The sequence below is a fragment of the Rutidosis leptorrhynchoides genome, chromosome 9 (genome assembly GCF_046630445.1).
Source record: "Rutidosis leptorrhynchoides isolate AG116_Rl617_1_P2 chromosome 9, CSIRO_AGI_Rlap_v1, whole genome shotgun sequence".
NCBI classification, from domain to species: domain Eukaryota; kingdom Viridiplantae; phylum Streptophyta; class Magnoliopsida; order Asterales; family Asteraceae; genus Rutidosis; species Rutidosis leptorrhynchoides.
The window spans coordinates 16,180,469-16,202,183 of record NC_092341.1 but is presented as its reverse complement, the minus strand read 5'-3'; the positions used below and the strand labels follow the sequence as shown (position 1 = coordinate 16,202,183).

Here is a 21,715-nt window from a genome sequence, read left to right as displayed (position 1 = left end):
TATCATAGATGGGTTCGTTATCATAGATGAATTCTTCATCCTCACCATCAGTATCATAGATTGGTTCGGAATCTTCATCCACAATAACTTCAGGAACGTATTCGAGATTAAAAAGTTGTTCAACTTTCATACCAATGTTCCGTACGGGATCATTGTAATGCTCCCGTCTGAATCCTCTCGGCGCATCAGCGAATGGATTCATACCTTCCCACCGGTCGTTTGTTTGGTCCGAAGCATAGTGTGCATCATATTTATGATGTCTGCCCTACTCTAATATTGCTATCCTTCGTCGCAAATGCTCAATCTTTAACTCCCTAACTCGTTGCTGCAAACGAGCAATCTCAGCATCACGAGGATCATTACCACTGCCTTTCTCGGCGATTCTGTGATTTGATCTTTGGTAATACTGACCACCATGTTCTTGTTTAGCCATGCCTGGAATCTGATACCACATAATGTAGTTTTACGGATCGATGGCTTAAATGAGAACTTACGTGGCTGTTTATAACTTATGTTATTAAATCAATTTAATGAACAAAAGCTAAAAACCATAAAAAAAAATAACCAAAAGCCAAAGGCTCTGATCGTCACTCTCTTTTTTATTAATTATCAAAACAAAAGTCTGCCTTCTAAAAAGATAACAAGAGTTGTTAAATACTAAAAACAAATAATACGGATAAATATCAAACATAAATTCAAATTAAGATAAACATTAAAGCTAACTAACAATTTGGATAAACACATCCTTCTTGACTGATACATGCGTGCCATTATCCAACTCCAATAGTCGGGCTCTTTGGCCCAAAAACAACAAGTCCAAAGTAAACATCTCTTCCAAGTCCAAAATCATTTAACTTAAAATTTTGATGTAACCCAACACTTACAAACCCAACAAGATATTTCATTTGATATACATCATAATGAGATATGTAACCTTGATTGGTTTGCTAATTGCTTACCATTTCCATTTTTTTTAAGACAATTTTATTAATAACCAACACTCACTAACGAGAAGCTAGGCAGGAGAGGAGAAACGAATTAATCGACCCGCACGCATGGCTCACTAGCCCAAGATCTTACGACGATGCCCAATCAATATAATGAGTGTAGGCTAATCAAATATACTCCCGAAAAATTTGGCTCGAAATCAACACCAAAGTGGCAACAGTCTTCAGACTTGTACAATTGTATTTTATGACACAAATCTGTATCGCAGAGCTAGATGTCGAAGTTGCACTACTTTGTTATGTACAGTTAGGTTGAGCAAAAGTCCCAAAAAATCGAACCGAACCGGTACTTGTACTGAAAACCGGTAACGAGAGGGATTCGGATTCGGTTTCGGTTCTTGGTTTTGGGAATTTTCGGTTTCGGTATACCGGTTCGATATGGAGAAACCCGACCAGTAACCGATTTATGGAATCTCTAAATCTCCTTTCACTATCGTTGCACGATGTCTTAATTTTGTTTCCTTCAATGTTGTTTACTACTACTATTATTATAAAACTGACTCAAGTGCGGTTTTTACATTTTTAGAGTATGAAAATTGTTCATTAGTAAGGGCCCTTCTCCGCCCCTACGAGTCGTCCGACAGAAAAGACTTTCTGAATGGGGTAAAAGAACTTGGAGTCACCGATTTCTTCCTTAAAGATGGGGATGAGTCGATGTCGGCCGATGGTGTAAAAACACTTCATGATGTTGAATTCCAAAACCAGCTGTTGGTTCCCCACTCTTCTTTGATTCGTCTTAAGGCTGAGTGGCAGACCCTATTTTGTGTATGTAAGGTAATAAGAAAAGCCTTTTTGATGCGATGGAGAAAGGAATCGATTTAAGGGATCAAATACTCAGACTGTACAATGACTTTTATCATGGTGGATCGATGAAGTTAGTTATCATCGGAGGATGTAAGCCCTCTGTAAACGAAGAAAGAAGTATTGTGAATAATCTTTATAGCTCAACTGATGATGCTTAATAGTATGTTTATGTGTGTTAGACCTTTTAATCTTTAATAGTCCATCGAACTAGAGAAAATTTGTATAATTAGTGCAACCTCATTTAGGTGAAAGTCAATACTCGCAAAAAACGCGAGAAAGCTCTAACTAAGTGAGATATTCTAGCTTTTAAAAAACTATCTAACTTTATTGCATATATATATTCTAGACAGGGCCGATCCCGATAATTCAGAGACATAGATCAAGACGAAAAATAAGGCCCCTTAATCCCAACAAATAATATAAGCTATTAAGCTAGTTAGAGCTCTAGGAGTCGTGAAACTGGGCTCAGTGTTAAATCTAGTGTTAAGCTTAACATTGAGATTTTAACACTGAGACCAAAATAAAGGAAATCGTTTGGTGTCTAATTTTAATATTAAATATTATTTAATTAATTTAAAAAGAAGAAAAGAAGGGAAAAAAAAGAAGAAAAAAACCCTTCTTCAACGTTGCTGGGGCGACCGGAGGTCGACGGCGATTTAACGCCGACGCGAAGTCGATGATACTGGCGTCGAATTTGCAAAACGGTGAAAAATGGCCACGACTCCGTGCGCTCTTAAAGAAATAAAAATGAAGGGCCTACTGCCGAACTACGTATTTGATATTGAACAGTTACAACTCATAACAATAAACAAATCAATTTTTGTAATTGAATACATGGTAGCCTATAATGGGCCCCGCTGGTACAACTAAAAAGTCTGTACAAAATCAACCATAAAATAACTGAGCCCGCTGGTACTTTGAAAACTCTTAACATCTTCCCCACGTATCATTTTTGCCCCATGGGCCTAAATATACCTTTATTTATTTTTTGGGCCTCAATAAATACATGGGTGGATAATTCTTTTTGAGCCCTTAAAAAGATGAGCCCTGAGCAGCTTGCTCCTGCTTTGGGCCGAGAGAATGTCTAGATTTGTACAAAAAAATAAAAATAAATAAACGTAAAAATCAAATTTCGAACCCACTATCTCGTTTTTAAGATTCACACACACTTAACCAACCGAGCTATTCTAGATTTTTGCATCCAAGTCCTACTTTGTATATATAAAATATATAATTTTATTAACTGCAACTTGGCAACCCACGTTTGATATGGATTTGTTTTGTTAATTGGGAGGTTTTAGAAAGACGGTAAAACCCTTTTCTTTTTCTAGGGCTCAAAACATCTACTTACAAAATATGCCCCAAATTACATCAAATCTTCGCCTCCTTTTTCCCAATTCATCTTTCTTTTTGTCTTCTTTAAAACCTATTAATCCCCTTCTTAATTTCAACAACAAAAACCCAATCAAACGTACATTTTTCACTTGCCTTTCATCTTCTTCAAGAAAACCACCAAGAAAATACATCCCAGATAGAAAGATTAGTACTTTGAAACAAAGTGACAAAACAGAGTATTCATCAATGAAAGATATGGATGATGAAGTTGTAGAAATCAAAAATATTGGGTTCAATAAACAAAGGGCTGAAGGTAAAGATAAAAGTAGAAAGCCCAAAGATCTGAAATTAAAAGTTAGAAAACTCAATCCTGTTAATACGACATCTTATGTTCAGGTATCTTTTTAATATTTGTGTATTGGGTTTTTTTTTTCTTTAGTGCTAATTCGTGTTTTTTTTTAGAAAAGTTTGAATCTTTTTGTATATTGGGTTTTGTTTATTTTTGCTAATTGGTTCTTCTTTTTTTTTTTTTTTTTTTTTTTTTTCAGATATTAGGAACAGGTTTGGATACTCAAGACACATCACCATCAGTCCTGCTTTTCTTTGATAAGCAAAGATTTATATTCAATGCTGGGGAAGTAAGTTTTTTTTTTATATATAAATTTGTTAACATATTTCATAGCAATTAATTTGGTTAAATGTATGTATGACCATGTAGTATTCTAGTACTAAATACTAATTAGGGTAGCTTAATATGGATTATGGAACGAAGTTGTGTTTTTTTTTTAAAGGAATCAACCATGATGATAGCATTAGTGATTTTTTTATATTAACTGATTATTCAGGGGTTGCAACGATATTGTACAGAGCATAAGATCAAGTTATCAAAGGTAAAACTGCTGTTTGCTATAATTTTCTTGTCTTACAAAGCTATATTTATTAATGGTAAATTGGGAATAATCATCTTCTTTTGCATTAGATTGATCACATATTTCTTTCACGTGTTTGCTCCGAAACTGCTGGTGGATTACCAGGTTTGTACATTATTCACCTCCAGATGATGTAATTACCAGTTTTAATTCAATATTATTATAATTTTATAATTATGATGTTGCAGGCCTTTTACTTACATTGGCTGGTTTTGGCGATGAAGGGATATCTGTAAGTATTATTGGATGATAGTTATAATCGTTATAATTGTTAATGTCTAATGCTGTAGTTGATTAGTGATATAGTATCGTATTGGCTGATATTAAATTTGGTTAATATTTGAAGGTAAATGCATGGGGACCTTCAGATTTTAAGTATTTAGTCGATGCAATGAAATCTTTCATTCCAAATGCAGCCATGGTTCACTCACGAAGCTTTGGTCCGTCGCCCAAATCCGATAAGGATTCTTTGGATAGTTGTAGAAAACTTAATGATCAACTTATACTAATTGATGATGAAGTTGTCAAGATATCGGCTATTTTGTTACAACCTGAAACCAAAGATAAATTTGCATCGAAGGCTAGTGATATTTCTGTTTTGTATATTTGTGAGTTGCCTGAAATTAGGGGAAAATTTGATCTGGATAAAGCCAGGGCACTTGGATTGAGACCGGGACCAAAATATCGTGAACTACAAGAAGGGAACTCTGTAAAATCGGATCTAAAGGATATAATGGTATGTTTATTATTTTCTATTTCTATTTTTCTTTATATAGATCACATATATATCTATTAATAAGTCAATTTGAGTTGTGTCTTATCTCAAACAAGCTGATCAGAGAGTTTAGCTAAAAATTATGCTTTGTAAAACTCCCCGACTAATGCCTAATACTCCCCGATTACTCATTTATAGGAAGCGGCTGATCCGAGTAATCAATTGGTCAATGTCGGTCAATGGATCCAAATAAAATGTAGTGGGTAGTTGGATTTTGTCGGCCAAAATGGGTCAAAGTCAATATTGGTCAACATCTTAATATCTTAATATGATATTAAACTATAATTTTAGAGTTGTTCATGTTTCTAGACAAATGTTAACGTTTATGTTTATGTTTATGTTTATGTTTATGGATTTTTTCTTGTTTAATTACACATATAATTTTGTAATTTATTATTTAAATGTATGTATAAAAAGTCCATTTCAATTACTCTCCAAGTTGCCTATTACCCCCTTAAAAGTCGACCGAGTGCTCCTCGAGTAGGGATTCTTGCAACCTTGCAAACATGTCGCACTCGAGTAGGGATTCTTGCAACCTTGCAAACATGTCGAAGTTCGCTCAAAGTCTAGTTTTTTAAAATACAGTCTCCAAGATAAGTTGATCCATTTTTACCTGTTACCCAACCCGCCCACTTTGAACTGTTATGTTACATGGGTTGTATAATTTTCAGGTTCATCCAGATGATGTACTTGGACCGTCTGTTCCCGGGCCTATTATTCTTCTTGTTGATTGCCCTACCTCGTCTCATTTTCAAGAATTGTTGTCTGCACCGTCTCTCGAGACTTACTATGCTGATATGCCAGAAGAGAAACGTAAAACCGTCAACTGTGTGATTCATTTAAGTCCTTCGTTGGTTGTAAACTCTAGTGATTATCAAAATTGGATGTCAAGATTTGGTGGGGCAGAGCATATTATGGCAGGACATCAAATGTAAGTATTTATATATTCGTTTGTGTGTGTCAGTTTAATTAGTCAAAATCTTTTGAAACTAAATGGTCTATTTGTTTTCAAATTGTTTAGTGGATTGAATTTTATGAACTAAGATGTTATATATGTGTTTTTGTTACTTATGCAGGAAGAATATTGAGGTTCCGATTTTAAAATCGAGTGCACGAGTTGCAGCACGACTTAACTACCTATGTCCCCAGTTCTTTCCGGCTCCAGGTTTTTGGTCGCTTCAACAAGCGAGTTGTTTAAATGAGGTATAGATTCCGAGTCCAACGTCTTAAAGAACAATGACTAGAATATGATAGCAACTTATCCCCCTTATAATATAAATTTTTAATTTTAGTTTTTAATTTACATGCAGGATATTGGTTTAAATCTATGTAATACTACATCGGCTGAAAATCTTCTCAAGGTGCGAGTTTACGTTAAATGCTATTAAATCCTGTGTTGCATTCATGTTTGAGTAGTCCATTTCGTACGGCTTCCACGATTGATTCAAACTGTCATTGATTATAATAGAAGTATTTTATTTTGTATTAAATAAAAGCTAGCACGTTAGAATTATTTAAAAAAGAACATAAAAATTAAGTGTTTCTAGTCAACTGTCAATCTAACCCGATACCGTACTTTATTTAGTTACACAATCCGCCAATCATGACATCAATATAAATCCAAAGTTAGATGAAAAATATTATAATTTAATTATCTAGTTTATAACAACACATTTTTCTTGTCGAAAATGAGTGCCATCAACTAAGTTGGAACTTAATTTTTTTCCAACTTTTCAGTTTCATTTGCGCCCTGTTGCACAACTTGGACTAGACAGATCTGGTATACCTCCCAAAGCGGGGCCCGTTGACATCATCAATGACCTACTCGAAGAAATTCCAGAAATATCAGATGCTTCCCGACAGGTCGCTCGCCTTTGGGACGGGGAAGAAGATGCAGGGGAGGGGGTAACATGTGTAGAAGGTGACAATAATAACATGATTGAAGAACCTTGGTTGAATCAAAACGTTGTTCCAAGTTGTTTGGAGAATATTACGAGAGAAGATGTTGAGATTGTTCTTTTAGGAACCGGTTCATCTCAACCTTCAAAGTATCGTAACGTTAGTTCGATCTTCATCAATCTTTTCTCGAAAGGTAGTATAATGTTAGATTGCGGTGAAGGAACTTTGGGTCAGCTAAAAAGAAGGTATATTTTGACCCATTTTACTTATTATTGGTTATCACTAATGGGCTAATGGGCTGTCGTTAAGGTGCAAAAAAGACTTTTAGTTTTAAAAACTGCCATTAACCGCTTTGTACAACACATTGATGCATCTTAACGACAGCCCGGGTTGTCGTCAGCAAAATCCTAAATATATATTCGCATTCGCAATTAAGAAAATGGACTAAAAGGTGTTTGCTGGTCAAACCCACCTAAGTCGGCCCGTTTTGACACACGGCCCGTTATGCCTAACAAGCTTATCTTGCCACATGTAATATGCTCCATATAATTTTTTATGAATGTTTTTATGAACAGATATGGTATTGAAGGCGCAGATGATGCAGTTAGACGTTTAAAATGTATATGGATTTCACATATTCACGCAGATCACCATACGGGTTTAGCAAGAATACTCGCTCTCAGACGAGATTTATTAAAAGGGACAACACACGCACCGTTAATAGTTATTGCTCCTAGGAATCTCAAAAGATTCCTAGACGCATACGAACGACTCGAAGATTTAAATATGCTGTTTCTTGATTGTAGACATACGACCGAAGCTTCTCTAGCTTCTTTCGAATCGAATTCTGATAGTAACGAACTCCCGATCGAAAACACTTTATTTTCTAAAGGAACTCAAATGCAGAGCCATTGGAAACGACCGGGTAGTGTTTTTGATAGTAACGTTGTAGGCCCGATTGTCGACAAGTTGAAGAACGTGCTTCGAGATTCGGGTTTGGACGGTGTGATTAGTTTTCCGGTTGTGCATTGTCCGATGTCGTTTGGGGTTGTTTTGAAAGGTGTGGATCGAGTTGATAGTGACGGTAGAATGATACCTGGGTGGAAGATTGTTTATTCGGGTGACACGAGACCTTGTCCCGAATTAATAGAAGCTTCTAGAGGAGCAACGGTTCTCATACATGAGGTAAGCGTTTTTTTTTTTTTTTTTTGCTTTTTGCTTTTGATAATCAGCTATTTAAACAGAACGATGGAAAACGATTATCTTAAGAAATCGAAAACACATAACAATTGGAAAACGTCGTTTTTGTGACATTAAGGAAGTAAGTTATGCGAAAATGTTGGTAAGATTCTATCAGATGTGGGTCATTAGGTATTTTTATGTGGATTTTTCTAACAATCCTTGTCGTTAAGGTGCAAAAAATACTTGTACTATTTACTAACTGTCATGTAATAGTCAACTTTAAGTGTTTTGTACAATACATTAATGCTCTTTAACGACAGCCATGGGTTGTCGTTAGAAAAATTATTTTTGTTTTCTTTCTTAGTACTAAGCTTTGGTCTGTTGTTTTAAACAGATGATTTATTTTTTTTTTTTCTTTCTTTACACTAGTTTTTTTTTTTTTTTTTTTTTTCCTGGTTTATTTTTTAAAAATTATATTTAAAGTTAGTACATTTTTTTAGTGAAGGACGTGGAACTTAAAAATTTACTATTTTTTTTAAATATGTCAATAGTGTAGTATGCATTTAATTTACTATTATATGTATAAAAGTCTTCAAAAAATGTATTAAATTATGTAGCAAAAAATATAAAATGCATGTTTTAGTGATTTCAAAATTTGCCCCCATACACTAGTAAAATGTGTAAGATACTATACATTATGACACAATAAACCCTTTTTTATCTGCACATTGTTAAACTTGGTTTATCCTGAAATGGTAATTGCAGGCGACATTTGAGGATGCATTAGTGGATGAAGCCATAGCAAGAAACCACAGTACAACAGGAGAAGCCATTGAAGTTGGTAACGCTGCAGGCGCATATCGAATCATACTTACGCATTTCAGTCAACGATATCCCAAAGTTCCAGTTTTTGATGAAAGTCACATGCATAAAACGTGCATTGCTTTTGACATGATGAGCATCAACTTTGCAGATTTACATGTGCTTCCGAAAGTACTTCCTTACCTTAAACTGTTGTTTAAGGATGAAATGATTGTTGACGAATCTGATGATGTTGAGGATGCTGTAACGATAGCTGCTTGAATCATTGTTATCGAATACCAATTCTTTTTAAAGCTCTTGTTATTCTTGATTACGTTTTGTGAGATTTAGTTATGTGCAGTTAGCCAATCCATTTTATTTTTCTAGTTTACAATATGACGAATACATAAGGAAACATTTACTTATCTCGATTACTTTTTATGCGATTCAGATTATGTTCTGTTTCGAATGGGTCAAAAGTCCATATAGTTTAGTTTTATTGCATGAAGCCTCATATCAGTTGAAAAATATATACTGTATGATTTATTTTATGATATTTGACTTATTGCTAATTGTTTATGAGGTATACCTTACAGGTTTCAGATAACTGTGTTGGGTCACCTCAAGATCAAGCTGACTCAACCTATTAGAAAATAATTCTCCACACCACACAAATTGTGGATTCGATATATTCATATTTTTATAGTTACAGAAAACAAATAATTACAAAAATTAATTAATACAATATATTTTCTAAATATAAAAGATATAGACAGACATTGGATTTGTTCTCCAAGATACAAATCTTGGACTTGTTCTCTTGATCTGGTCATGATCATGCCATGATATCCTGCCTGTCTTCTAGTACTCTAATACCCCCTAAACCGAAAAGGTGGTGATCCAACACGAGCTTGGTTCAAAACGATTCAATACAACGGACTAGGCATGATCTTGATAGTACTAGAAGATTGTCCTAACGACACACGTGGTGGACAAACCTAGCACATCAACGGTCAAATCATCACTGATATGCCGACCGAACCTAGTAAGAAATAACAGATTAAAGAAGGAGAGATGGTAGTGGAGGGTTGTCAGCGTTGTAGAGACGACTGCACACATGAGTCTAACTTGGTCTCGGGATCTCCCGCTCTGATACCATATTAGAAAATAATTTTTCACTCCACACATTGAGGATTCTATATATATTCATATATTTATAGTTACAGATAATTACAAAAACTAAATAATACAAAATATTTTCTATATATAAAAGATATGGACTGGTCTTGGACTTGTTTTCCAAGATACGTGATCATGGTCATGATTACGTCATGATCTTTTGCCCGTCTCATAGTACTCTAACACGACCTATTTTGATTATTAACCTGACTCACCCATTTTGCAGGGTTAACTATGATATGGCGTTGGAACATTTTTGCAATCTACCTGGGGAAATCCTTAATCTGATCGTCAATATCTTTTAATTAATTCCCAACAAATTTAACCTCATTCTCTTCCCAAATATGCAAAAAGGCCAGAGTGTCTAAAGTAGTTTCCTCAACCTATATATAACAAAGCAAAAATAATAGAATTTGTATAGAGGAAAATTATGAGTTAGAAACCATGGTGGCAAACACCTTTTGGTTCTCTCCCTCAAGTTACTTCATTTTAAAATTCAAACAAGTCTGCTTTGAATTAAAACTTTGATCCAATTTACTTTTACTGTTATTTTGTATATGAAAATGAAATGAAATTATCACAAAAGAGTGGAAGTATATATACTTGAAACATAACCGATGCAAAATATATGGATACTGTAACAGAAGGTCACACATTGAGCTGAACATAATTGCAAAAGGATTGAAACCATTCTGATCAAAAGTACATAACAATAGGATTCTATAGCTATTGCAATATATTACTTTTAAATAATTCATGGATGGATTTTGAAGTTAACTGTAACCGAGTCGATGAATCCAATTCTTATCCAAACACAACTGTTTCTTGTGATCACACCAATAAATTATTGTCAGTATCTTTCTAGTTATCACACCAAAATTATGCTAACTTGTCACATTCTCTTTAGATACTTCTGACGTGTCATCCATCTTGAAGCCGAGTTCTGACATATCTTGCTTTGCCATCAAATTCCTGAAAGACAACATTTACCACGCCATTTTTCAACTTTTCAAATACCCCTTTGAAAAACTCTTTAACAACAAGAATCTTACACTCGAACACTTGATTTTTGACACATCACATATAAGGACATTAGTATTTCTCCTTAATTAAAACTACGATACTATGATACACAAGGACGTGTATTGATGGGTTTCATCAATGGGTTGGATCATTACCCATTTAACTAGGTCACGGGTCACATTTTAATTTTATTATCTGATCCAAATTCAACCTACTAATAAGCCTACTTACATCAGGTATATGCAACATAAAATGATAATGTTTGTTACATACGAGTAATCATGGACATGTGATTGCAGTTCATATTGATACAACAAAGGGTAACAATAGCATAAAAAGTTTCCAAAGAAATATAAAAAAACATAACTAGAGTAACTAACTTTTCCATTCGGCATTCAAGGTATTTCTTTGAAAGATGTTTACACCTCTCGGATTTATGCCCTGATGTTTTAAGACAGCTTATATATTCTTTCTTCGCCTGCAAAAACCAGAAAATTCATTTTTTAGTCCCTTTAATTAATTTACAAACTTTTGTATCAAAACATTTTTAAGTGACATTACCTCATCACATAAGTGCATGTGGTCTAATGGAAATACTCCTTTCTCAGGTGGTACAGGTCGCGCACCTCTGTTCCCTCCAAAAGCTCCACCTGAGAGAAATTTAAAAACGTATCCTCGATTTACGTCAGATAAGGTCACTTCTAAAACATGTTGCATTCTTTTTATATTTGTTAGAACTAAAATCAATATCAACTGGCAAGTTCTGTCAAAGTTCGAGTGCTTGTTTTGATGTTGAAATTTCAAAAATTCAAAATCATATGAAGTTTTACTAGTAATTTGAAATACAAATGGTGTTTCTGGATAACATTTTGTATCAAATGTAGTCCAATTGTAAGTTGTAACCTCATGAGATCTATTACCGATACAATCTAATATTTTGATTCATTTCAAATTTAACAGACAACGAAACCCTAATTCTAACTTCAAATGTAGTACAGTAGTAGATATCAGCATAAGCATGCAATAACTGATAAGTTAAATAATGAAACCCTAGGTACCTGCACTCATTCGAGTAGATCAATGTTGTTGCTGATTAAACAGTAATGAGTGTGCCTATTTATTGAGATCTGAATTTAGGAGTATTTATTTATCTATTTTGAATTTTGATTTGTTGATCAGAGAAGAAGCCGGTTGGTTCAGATGCGTTTCAGACTTTCAGCGACGGCGACGATGACCGGTTGAACCTGTGAGTAGAATGGGCACTTCATTTGGGCCGGCCCATTGGGCTTTTCATTGATTCGGTACTGAACATTTTCTATTGGACTTCTATAAAATGTGTAGCCCCGTTATCCATTGTTTTTTAATGTATATTAACCGGGTTCAATTCCTGGCTATGCCAAATTGTTCAAAAGGGAAGTGACAAATAATGCGCAATTCACCCGGTACCAAGCCTCGCGCTCGGAGAGCTTGATTACCCGAGATTTTATCTTATATGGGGGAGCCGATGTGCTCCTTCATAGGAAAATTTTCTCGCTTACCAAAAATAAAAACATACTCCCTCCGTCTCAATTCTATTGTCCATTGTTCTATTTTGGGATGTCCCAAATTAATTGTTCAGATTCTTTTTAAACCAATCAAAAGAGGTTAATCTGGAGAGAAAAGATATATTATTGGTGGAGAATAAAGTTAGTGAGATTTCCTAAAACTATGTGTTTTTTGTCTGTGGACAATAGATTTGGGACGGAAAGAGTAACATAAATACATCATATTATTAAACCCTTTATATGCTATATCCCGTGAGGATTTTGGTCGTTCCCTCAATGGGAAAACGATAACAGTACACACCCCTTTTCACACTAGCTTTTTCCATATCTCCCCCCTCAACTGTAACTAACTTACAAAAATTACACCAAACTTCAGGGGGTAAAACCTAAATCCTCTCAATTAAAATAAAAACTCCACCCACACACTTCGACAGCCCGTATCTTCCTCCTCGGCCCGAGTTAAATTTCACCGGCCACACCGTTAAAGTAGAAATAATTTTTTATGAACAAAACGAAACTAACTACATTCGAAACATACACTTTTTAAAAAACGCTGAACACAACGACAACCCATATCTTCCCGCTCGCCGCGAGTTAAATTTTTTCGACATCAATGTCATACTCGAAATAATTTGTTGAACAAAACGAAAAAAGTTCATTCGAAACGGACACTTTTTAAAAAAAGTTAAACACGACAGCCCGTATCTTCCTCCTCGCCGCGACTTAAATTTTTCCGACACCACCGTTAGGCTCGAAATAATTTTATCAACAAAACGAAACTAACTACGTTCAAACCGGATAGATTTTAAAAAACACTAAAGACGATGACACCTACAATGGCGCTTAACACATAGCCCATTTTCCCTTCTGTAAATACATAAAGCTACGTTAAATATGAATAGGCAGTCCGAAAGCCCCCGCCACATCGCACGGGCCTGACCCGGACTAGTTCATAACTATATCGTGAAGAACACATAGCTTCACTAGCTAATATCCCTGATCCAGAGCTGCTCTAATTTGGTCTAATTGTGTGATCTGGATTAAAAAAAAAAAAAAAAATACATTAAAAAAAATTACTAAAAAATTAAGGTTTTTATTATTGTTTGCCTAGCTGTCAAAGAAAAATTTATTAAGTTTTTGCATCCGCTCTATTTATATTTGAGTTCAAGATCCGCCTGTGTGAGGGTATTGTATCACTACCAAAATCGAGTCCTTCAAGCTCATATCCTGAAAAGTTGGCTAGCATAGCAATACAGTGACTTGATCATTAATCATCAACCATACAAAAAATAACTAATAATTGTACAAATAACATTCACTTTATCATTGCTTCCCACTCCAATATGCCATTCTCGACTGCTAAAATCTTTAAAAGATACTGCATCCAGTTCCTAAAATAACAGATCAGTACGGACTATTCAAATACAAAAACTTTTTTTTTTTTTTTTTTTTATATAAATAGGTAGTAATGTATTATAGAATTTGAACTTACAATGCTGTAAACTAGCAACGATTCGGCCACGCGTTGCGGCGGCTTTATTTGGGTTGTCATTCGGGTTTGCTGTGTTTTGTGATCTTTTTACGTAGCTTAACGATTCCTAAAATTATCCGTGTTTACAAATTGTTATTAGAGATGATTACCACTATTTATTTATATTAGCAAAATGAGTACAACATCTAGATAAGATTATTTTGTAGCACTACTACAGACATTGTTATTGGTTACTGCTTAGTCCCTTTTTTGTTGTATTTTCTTCGTCTTCGGGGAAGAGAGTTAGCATCGACGTCCTCGGGTTCATATATGATCGAACCCATAATATTGTGTGAGAATGAGAGAAACATTTTTTCTAGAACTCTGCAGTTCAAAGAAATAAAAATCAGTTAGTATACAAAATTTTCAATCAAAAGAACAATCATAGTATTCAATAACTATTACAAAAAACACCAACATAAATATTTGCATTCTGTATCCAAATTGTTATTAAAGTGACTTTAAGTATCTATGTATTAATAAGAATGGTATCAATTATCAATTAATGTAACCGAATGACGGTTTGATAGAAACCATAACATGTGTTGCAAAAAGTTTAGTAAAATGATGAAGAAAATGCCCTATGTTATTGTATCGTCCAAAGAGTTTCGGCCTTAGCTTTGCAGAGCTTCACACTGTCACTAATAGAAACTCTATGTGTCACCCGATGTTAATTACCAATGCTTATTCTGTAGGTACGCTATATATCTGACAATGAAGCAATAGGTAAGCACATATAACTATAACTGACAGTCACACAATGAGAAATCCCAAGTATAACATAACTAATTACAATTGTGAAAGCATAACTGCTACAATAACTGAAAAATAAACTAAACAATAGCAACAAATCAGGAAAGAAACCCTATTGACGACCAAAAAGTAACCAACACAAAGAAAACACGGCAAAAGAAAACTACATTTCCAAATCAGAGCTACGTTAGCATTTTAACTGAGAAGAAATACCTGATTAAATAACTCAAAATAACATAGTTACAGCATAGTTACTGTTCAAAAAGTTAGAGAAAATAATAGGCAACCGGACAAAAAAACAAAACCATAAACGATCATACATAGAAAAGCGTCAAGTAACTCAGACAAACAAATAGTCACTTTGACGGCAAAAGTAACTTAGTTGGAGTGTCGAGAACGAAGGCCAACATATACCACGACAAATATACAAAACCAGGACTGAAGTAATGTATTACCCGTATTTCTGAATACGTAGTAGTCAGAAGCCTTAAGGAGTGGCAATGTTAAATTCGATCATTTCACTTGCTTTTCAGGAGCACTATATTTCGCCTCAATAAAGGATTAAAATACCAAAAGGAACGGGGAAAAACAGCAAGATATATTCTTGAATCACAAAATCGCAGCAAGAAGGTACCTTCTGTAACGTACAAAATCCCGAAGTATCATAAATAGAACTAACTGAAATAATATAAATTGAAGCTTCATGCCTTTAGAAATGCAACATAAGATATACGATTCGAAGAAGAAAAATAAGTATAAACTGAAATTATGGTCTGAAGGTAATGATCAAAAGGAAAAAAAAATCTAAAAAGTCCAAAGACTGCACCTGTTATTATTGCCCAGCCCCATCATTTTTTTCCCAGCAACTGCAACTCTGGAATATCTTGTTTTGATAGTCATTCAAAACCTATTTAATCTTGTCAAACGCAAACATATCATATACCATTTAGAAGCTTATCGGGAAAACTTTATATCTTAAATATTATTTTCCATCAAAACTTAACTATTGTCAACGTACGAACCCACCTTGTAGGTCGGAAAGTCATTGACACCTTTTACCCAGAATGAAACCAAAATTGGTTGACGACCTATTTTGTTATTCAATATATCCGAGTGACCAAAAATCACTCCACAGCTCCAAAAACACAATTTAAAAGTATTGGTAGCTTTAAATTCTCGAAGTTACTCAAACGGGTCGACTTATGCACAATTACATTTTAAAGGGGTCAAAATGGACGCCTTAACCAAATATACCTAAAAACTCTTATTTAAAACACCAAAACTTGCAAACACACTTTGCACAACATAGTGGGCGTGTCTAAATCAACCATTACCCAATCTGACACCAAAATGGCCTTACAGTTCAAAAGGGTCAAAACGGGCATTAAATTGCATTCAACTCTATGACTTTCAAACAGCTAGCATTTCGTTCCGAAACCAACAATAGAATACCTGCTTTATGATATTTCCTTCCAAAACCAACAATGGAAACATATATGTAGTAAGTTATACACCAAAATGCCATAAAAATTTCTTAAATTATCGCAAAATAGAAGAAGACTGAAGCACGATAAAAACTTTTAAACACAACTACAAAGTAAAAAGTATGATTAAAAAAATCATGATAAAAAATGTTGAAAAATGTGCAGCAACCTACCGATATATCTGATGCATATTTGCTTATAACTTCGGTTGTGCACACTTACATTTATTGACCCAAGCTTCATTAGTTCGGCTCATTTTGCTTATATTTTCCTTCTATAAGCAATCGTTTCGTATACATTATTAAGTTTCGTTTGGTAGGCCTATTTCCTACAGCCATTACACACATAGTTCAGTCACACAATCAAAAGAGACCAACAATTTATGAGCAACCTACAACCTAATTGCCAAACAACACCCCATTTTTAATGTATATTATTAAAATTATTATTATCTATTACGTAGTATATACTTTGATCTGCAATTTTAACTTAAGTACTATCTGAATATACAGTTGAAGTTTTCTACTTTACCTAGCCACTTAGCCATACCTTCAGTGATTGTGACAAAAGTAAGCATCACCAATATCGTCTTCTTCAAAGTGGGACCCTTTATCTGGAAATCCAGAGTTTTGACAATGTTTGCAGTTCATCTTCTCATGAATTTCAGATCAGTACAGATAACATCAATTAAAATAATCAATCACTGACAATTAATGCTACATTCCTATTGGATACAGGTAACAGTAACTCACTTTGCATCCTCATGGAATGTAAATAGGTCACGTAAATTCTCTGTTGAGAGATTGTTCCCCTGCATTCATTCGTTATGATATATAATACTTATATGATGCAATTAAAAGTATTTGGAAATGAATAGTACTATTCATTTATTCACTTTTCGCAAACTTAACCCCTTAACTTTCATTAAAATACAAATCAAACCCCCCACTTTATACGTATATTTTTCCCCAAATTTCACAAGCTTAACCCTCTAACTTTTATTAAAATACAAATCGAACCCCCACTTTACTAACTTTTGTTTTTTTTACTAATATTCAATTTTCACAAACTTAACCCCCTAACTTTTATTAAAATACAAATCGAACCCCCACTTTATACGTAAAGTTTTTTCAAATTTCACAAACTTAACCCACTAACTTTTATTAAAATACAAATCGAACACCCACTTTACTAACTTTTAAAAAAAAAAAAAAAAAACCCGAACGCTAAAAGAAGCAACTTTCACAAAAGGAACAACTCTTCAATGTTATGTCGAAAAAAATTCTTTTTTACAAAATAGATCAAGACTTTTTTTTTAACTCGCATTCAAAACGGAGCCCCGGCGCGAAGCGGGCTCCACAACTAGTTATGGTGAAAAAAGGGTAATACAAAATATCAGATACCTGGATCTTGGAACTGCTATTGTTGGATTACTTTTTGAAGCCCTTCTTTTGACATCTGAAGCTGGTACACCTGTGCACGATACAACATCCTATCACACATTATTTTATCCTTGCTTAAAAATTGAACATAAAAGAAAAATTAATTTACTACCTTCTCTTCGATAGTTCCAGTGCTCAAAAATCATCAGATGTATCTCAACATCAAATTCACTATAAAGTTCCCACCTTACAAATTACAATAAACATCTTAATATATATATATATATATATATATATATATATATATATATATATATATATATATATATATATATTTTTTTTTTTTTTTTTTGAAAGGCAAGCTTGCATCAGTCCGGACCGAAGCCTAGTCATCATTTGCACACACACACGCGCTTTCGGGCAGGAAACCCGAACCACACTCTGAGGATCCGACCCTTTAACCATCCCGAGGGGCAGGCGGGCCGGATCTTAGTCCCGGAGCGGGTCGGTAAAACCTTCCCTTTGGGCCACCTTCAAGGAATATATTTCAATTCCTAGAGCGGGTGACGAGGCTCGAACCCGAGACCTCTAGCCCTGCGAGTACACAAGTGTAACCGCGGTACCATTGAAGCAATGCTTCGTTGGTAACATCTTAATATATTGATACCCCAATTTTGCAGTCTTCTGTTTTAATAACTTCTATTTTGAAACTGGAGTTGTATAAATGTAACAACTTAACAGACGATATACCTTACGTATTTAAATATACATAAATAGGTAAGTACAATAATCAAATTATTATGAAGGGTCAGGTTTAATCATATAAAAGATGCATGAAAGTAAATTGAAATATAGCATAGAGAACACATACAACAGAATAAGAAGCCCATAAGAATCCTGAAGTTAGATCTAAAACAATATCCATCCAAATAGAAAATAATCAACACAAATCAAAAGTACATCAAATGAAGAATAAAGATGCAAAATTTCATAAACAAATTAAAAAATACCAACCTTTAATATAAAGTGCCCTAAAACTTGAAATATGTTTATCTAATTGCACACCCAGGATTCGGTCTTCATTATGCCTGGCAAACCAAACCCAAAATGCTCAATTTGGGTCCAATGGGTCTTGCATATGGATCAAACGGGTCGAGTGGTAAAGTTTTCAGTTTTTGAGATTCGCATCTCTAAAAATTGGTCCAATGAGTGTTTTTAAAAAATATTGGGTCTCAGACAAAAAAATAAGAAATGGGTCAATTGGGTTCAAATCCACCAAGTCCAACAAATAGAGACGGGTCTAACGGGTCTTGTATATGGGTCCAACGGGTTGAGCTGTAAAATTTTGAATTTTAGTTGCACGATATAATTTTTCAAAATATAATAAAAAGTAATAAAATAATAAAAATAATAAATAATAAAAATGATAAAAAAAATATATTTAAAACTAAAATTATTGAATAAAATGGTTCTCGACCCGACCCAACCCAACCCGTTGGGTCTTGACCCACTCAGACCCAACCCGACCCGGGTCCCAACCCAACCCGTTTGACCCATTTAAATTCTGACCCCTTTCGACCCATGACTCGTTTCAACCCAAACCCATTTGGGTCTCGACCCAACCCGACTCAACCCGACCCGTTTGCCAGGCATAGTCTTCATACACTCCGTATTCTCACGTTCGTTGCTCTTCGGGCAATCATGTTTGATGGTGTCCTCTGGGACAACCGCTGGAGTGGAAGCAGCGTTGATGGCGGCGTATGGAGCAATCGGGCGAGTAGAGTTAATGGTGGTGGTGGTAAGAAGGCAAAGAGGGTGGAGGGGAAGTAGCTGGAAAGATCGGGGTTTTAAAAAAAACCAAAAGTTACTGGTGTACTGTAGATGGTAGTGGATGTTGTGGGCAATGGGAGAGTGAGTTTTTTAAGTGAGTTAGTATATTTATAAATAAATATAAATATATAAATATAAATAAATAAATGGGAGGAATAAGTCTATTTTTTCTAGACTTGTGAGTTGGCATAACAGAAAATCACAGTGCTAAATCCTGGGATCTAAAAATCCACCTATCACAAGTATGTTAAAACGCCAAAGACAACATCGACATATAAACAAAAGAAGGATATGATAAAATAAAAAAAAAGGAAGTCATACCCAATATACAAAAAGATACAAAAATGTGCCCATTCGCGAAGCAGTAACTTCATCCAATACTTTTCAGCTGAACTATCCATATTAAGGAAAATCTGAAAATCATATAGGGTGTGTTTGGATGAAACTAGCTGGAGCTGGAGCTTGTGAATTAGAGTTGGAGCTGAAGCGAATTTTTGAAGCTGGTAGCTAGAGCTTGATATTTTCTATAAGTGTTTGATAAACTAGCTGGAGCTTATTTTTCAATTCATAAGTTCTATTTTTTTCATAAGCTACTAGAAGTAGCTTATTTTTCTAGAGCTTATGATTTTCATAAGCTCTACTTTTTATGTCTACCAAACAAAACTTATTACTTGGAGCTTATTAAAATTATAAGCTCAAGCTCCTCTAAGCTCCCATAAGTTCCTGCGCCAAACACACTCTAATTCAATATTGTTTCTCTATTGCTTAAATTATTCCTAAACACAAAGTAACATATGCTTACCGCTGTTTCAGCTATAGCTACAATATGCATTGCACTTTTGAATTTCCTGCAAATCGGAACATCAAAAAACATCAAGTGTGTCAATACTAGATTATAAAACAGGTAAACGAATAAAGTCTTCCCTGTTCCAGCTACCGAATAAGGGGAATATTTTCACTGTGGTCAAACACTATTCAACCATTTTCCCTGGCCACCCCCTAGACTAAGTATTTATTTCGTTAATGATAATATTTTTACAACACGTACTTGAACATAAGATATTTGGTGTAAACCACATTATCATTTCTTGAACATCTTCATCGTCTATATAGTCCAACTGCTCCCTCAATAGTGACAAATTCTCAGTTATATGATTAAATTTCTCAAGAAATATGAACAAATAGTCAAACACTAGTATCATCTGCACGTTTCTACATTTATTAAATCAGCATCCTTTAAATAACAATTATTAATTAATTAATTATTAAAGATTATTATTATTATAAAAAAAGTTGAGTAAAGCCTATTTACTGAGAAGAAGGGTATAGAGGCTTTATGACCAACAAAAACCAAATAAAACACACAACCATGAACAACAATAACTTATAACTTGACGTTCAGGTACCGAAAGACGCTCAGAGGTGATACAATAGCTATGCACAATTAACAAAACCGACCCGATTGAAGCAGTCTCAAATAACAGTCCAGTAACATATACACCAAATGACATCCATAAGGAACATGTCTGGAAATAAAAACATGAATATCTGCAAGAGTTGATAGTGTTTTGAAATATTGAGGCACGAAAACTATTTAATATGAATTTATCAAATATAAAAATAAAGGATTAAGAACAAACTATTAGCAGATTATATTCTAGTAGTTTCCTAGCTATGGGCCTGTGTGCCATCTTATATTTTGTCATGGACCTTCGATTCCAATAGAGCTAGGTTTACCCTCTATTTATTAGTGTACGTATGTTTGTTTGAGGCAATGAAAATCAATTAAATATCACACTTAACATGATATTAGATAACACAATAAAACCCTAAAACCCAAAACTCAACACCGCTGCTGCTTCCTGTCGTTTACATCATCCGATTATCTTCATCTTCTTCATGGCTCCTTCTACTAAATACGATAAAATATACACGGTCACGTCGGTTCATCACTTAATACGGATCAAACTCGACCTTGCTAAATTAAATTACACACACTGGAGTACCCTCTTCAGCACTCACTGCCACGCCTTTAACGTACATCAATTTCTTGAAGCCTCATCTACAACCGATCCACCAGATGTGTTGGGAATTTATGGACCCAAACAACAATCACCAATTCAGATTTGGTGATCCCACAAACAACAAACGAACAATAATAAAGAAAAGTAAAGAAAACGACACAAGAATTACGTGGTTATATGCAATAGGTTAGATTTCTTTAGTCCACAGCCAACTAGAGTGATTTTTATTGATA

The 21,715-nt window shown here is 34.4% G+C and overlaps 2 protein-coding genes and 1 pseudogene across 3 annotated transcripts; 1 reads left to right on the top strand and 2 right to left on the bottom strand.

Annotated features, from left to right (window-relative positions):
* Nucleotides 1-1,807: 1,807 nt before the first annotated feature.
* Nucleotides 1,808-9,234, top strand: LOC139867780 (tRNase Z TRZ3, mitochondrial). Its single transcript, XM_071856133.1, has 13 exons — nucleotides 1,808-1,881; nucleotides 3,113-3,542; nucleotides 3,695-3,784; nucleotides 3,992-4,036; nucleotides 4,126-4,180; nucleotides 4,264-4,307; nucleotides 4,422-4,811; nucleotides 5,522-5,781; nucleotides 5,927-6,053; nucleotides 6,161-6,211; nucleotides 6,588-6,994; nucleotides 7,325-7,934; nucleotides 8,697-9,234. Exons 1-13 carry the CDS (start codon nucleotides 1,808-1,810, stop codon nucleotides 9,012-9,014), a joined length of 2,901 nt encoding a protein of 966 aa, XP_071712234.1. The 3' UTR covers nucleotides 9,015-9,234.
* Nucleotides 9,235-10,571: 1,337 nt separating this feature from the next.
* On the bottom strand, nucleotides 10,572-12,200 carry LOC139867383 (uncharacterized). Of its 2 annotated transcripts, none has more exons than XM_071855754.1 (4): nucleotides 11,993-12,200; nucleotides 11,496-11,584; nucleotides 11,315-11,412; nucleotides 10,572-10,883 (listed from the first exon to the last, which is right to left on the bottom strand). In XM_071855754.1, exons 1-4 carry the CDS (start codon nucleotides 12,000-12,002, stop codon nucleotides 10,796-10,798), a joined length of 285 nt encoding a protein of 94 aa, XP_071711855.1. In that variant the 5' UTR covers nucleotides 12,003-12,200; the 3' UTR covers nucleotides 10,572-10,795. The 2 variants fall into 2 exon arrangements, with proteins under 2 accessions (XP_071711855.1, XP_071711856.1); XM_071855755.1 differs by having other exon boundaries at nucleotides 11,360-11,412.
* Nucleotides 12,201-13,465: 1,265 nt separating this feature from the next.
* Nucleotides 13,466-21,501, bottom strand: LOC139867779 (uncharacterized; annotated as a pseudogene).
* Between the last annotated feature and the right edge of the window lie 214 nt (nucleotides 21,502-21,715).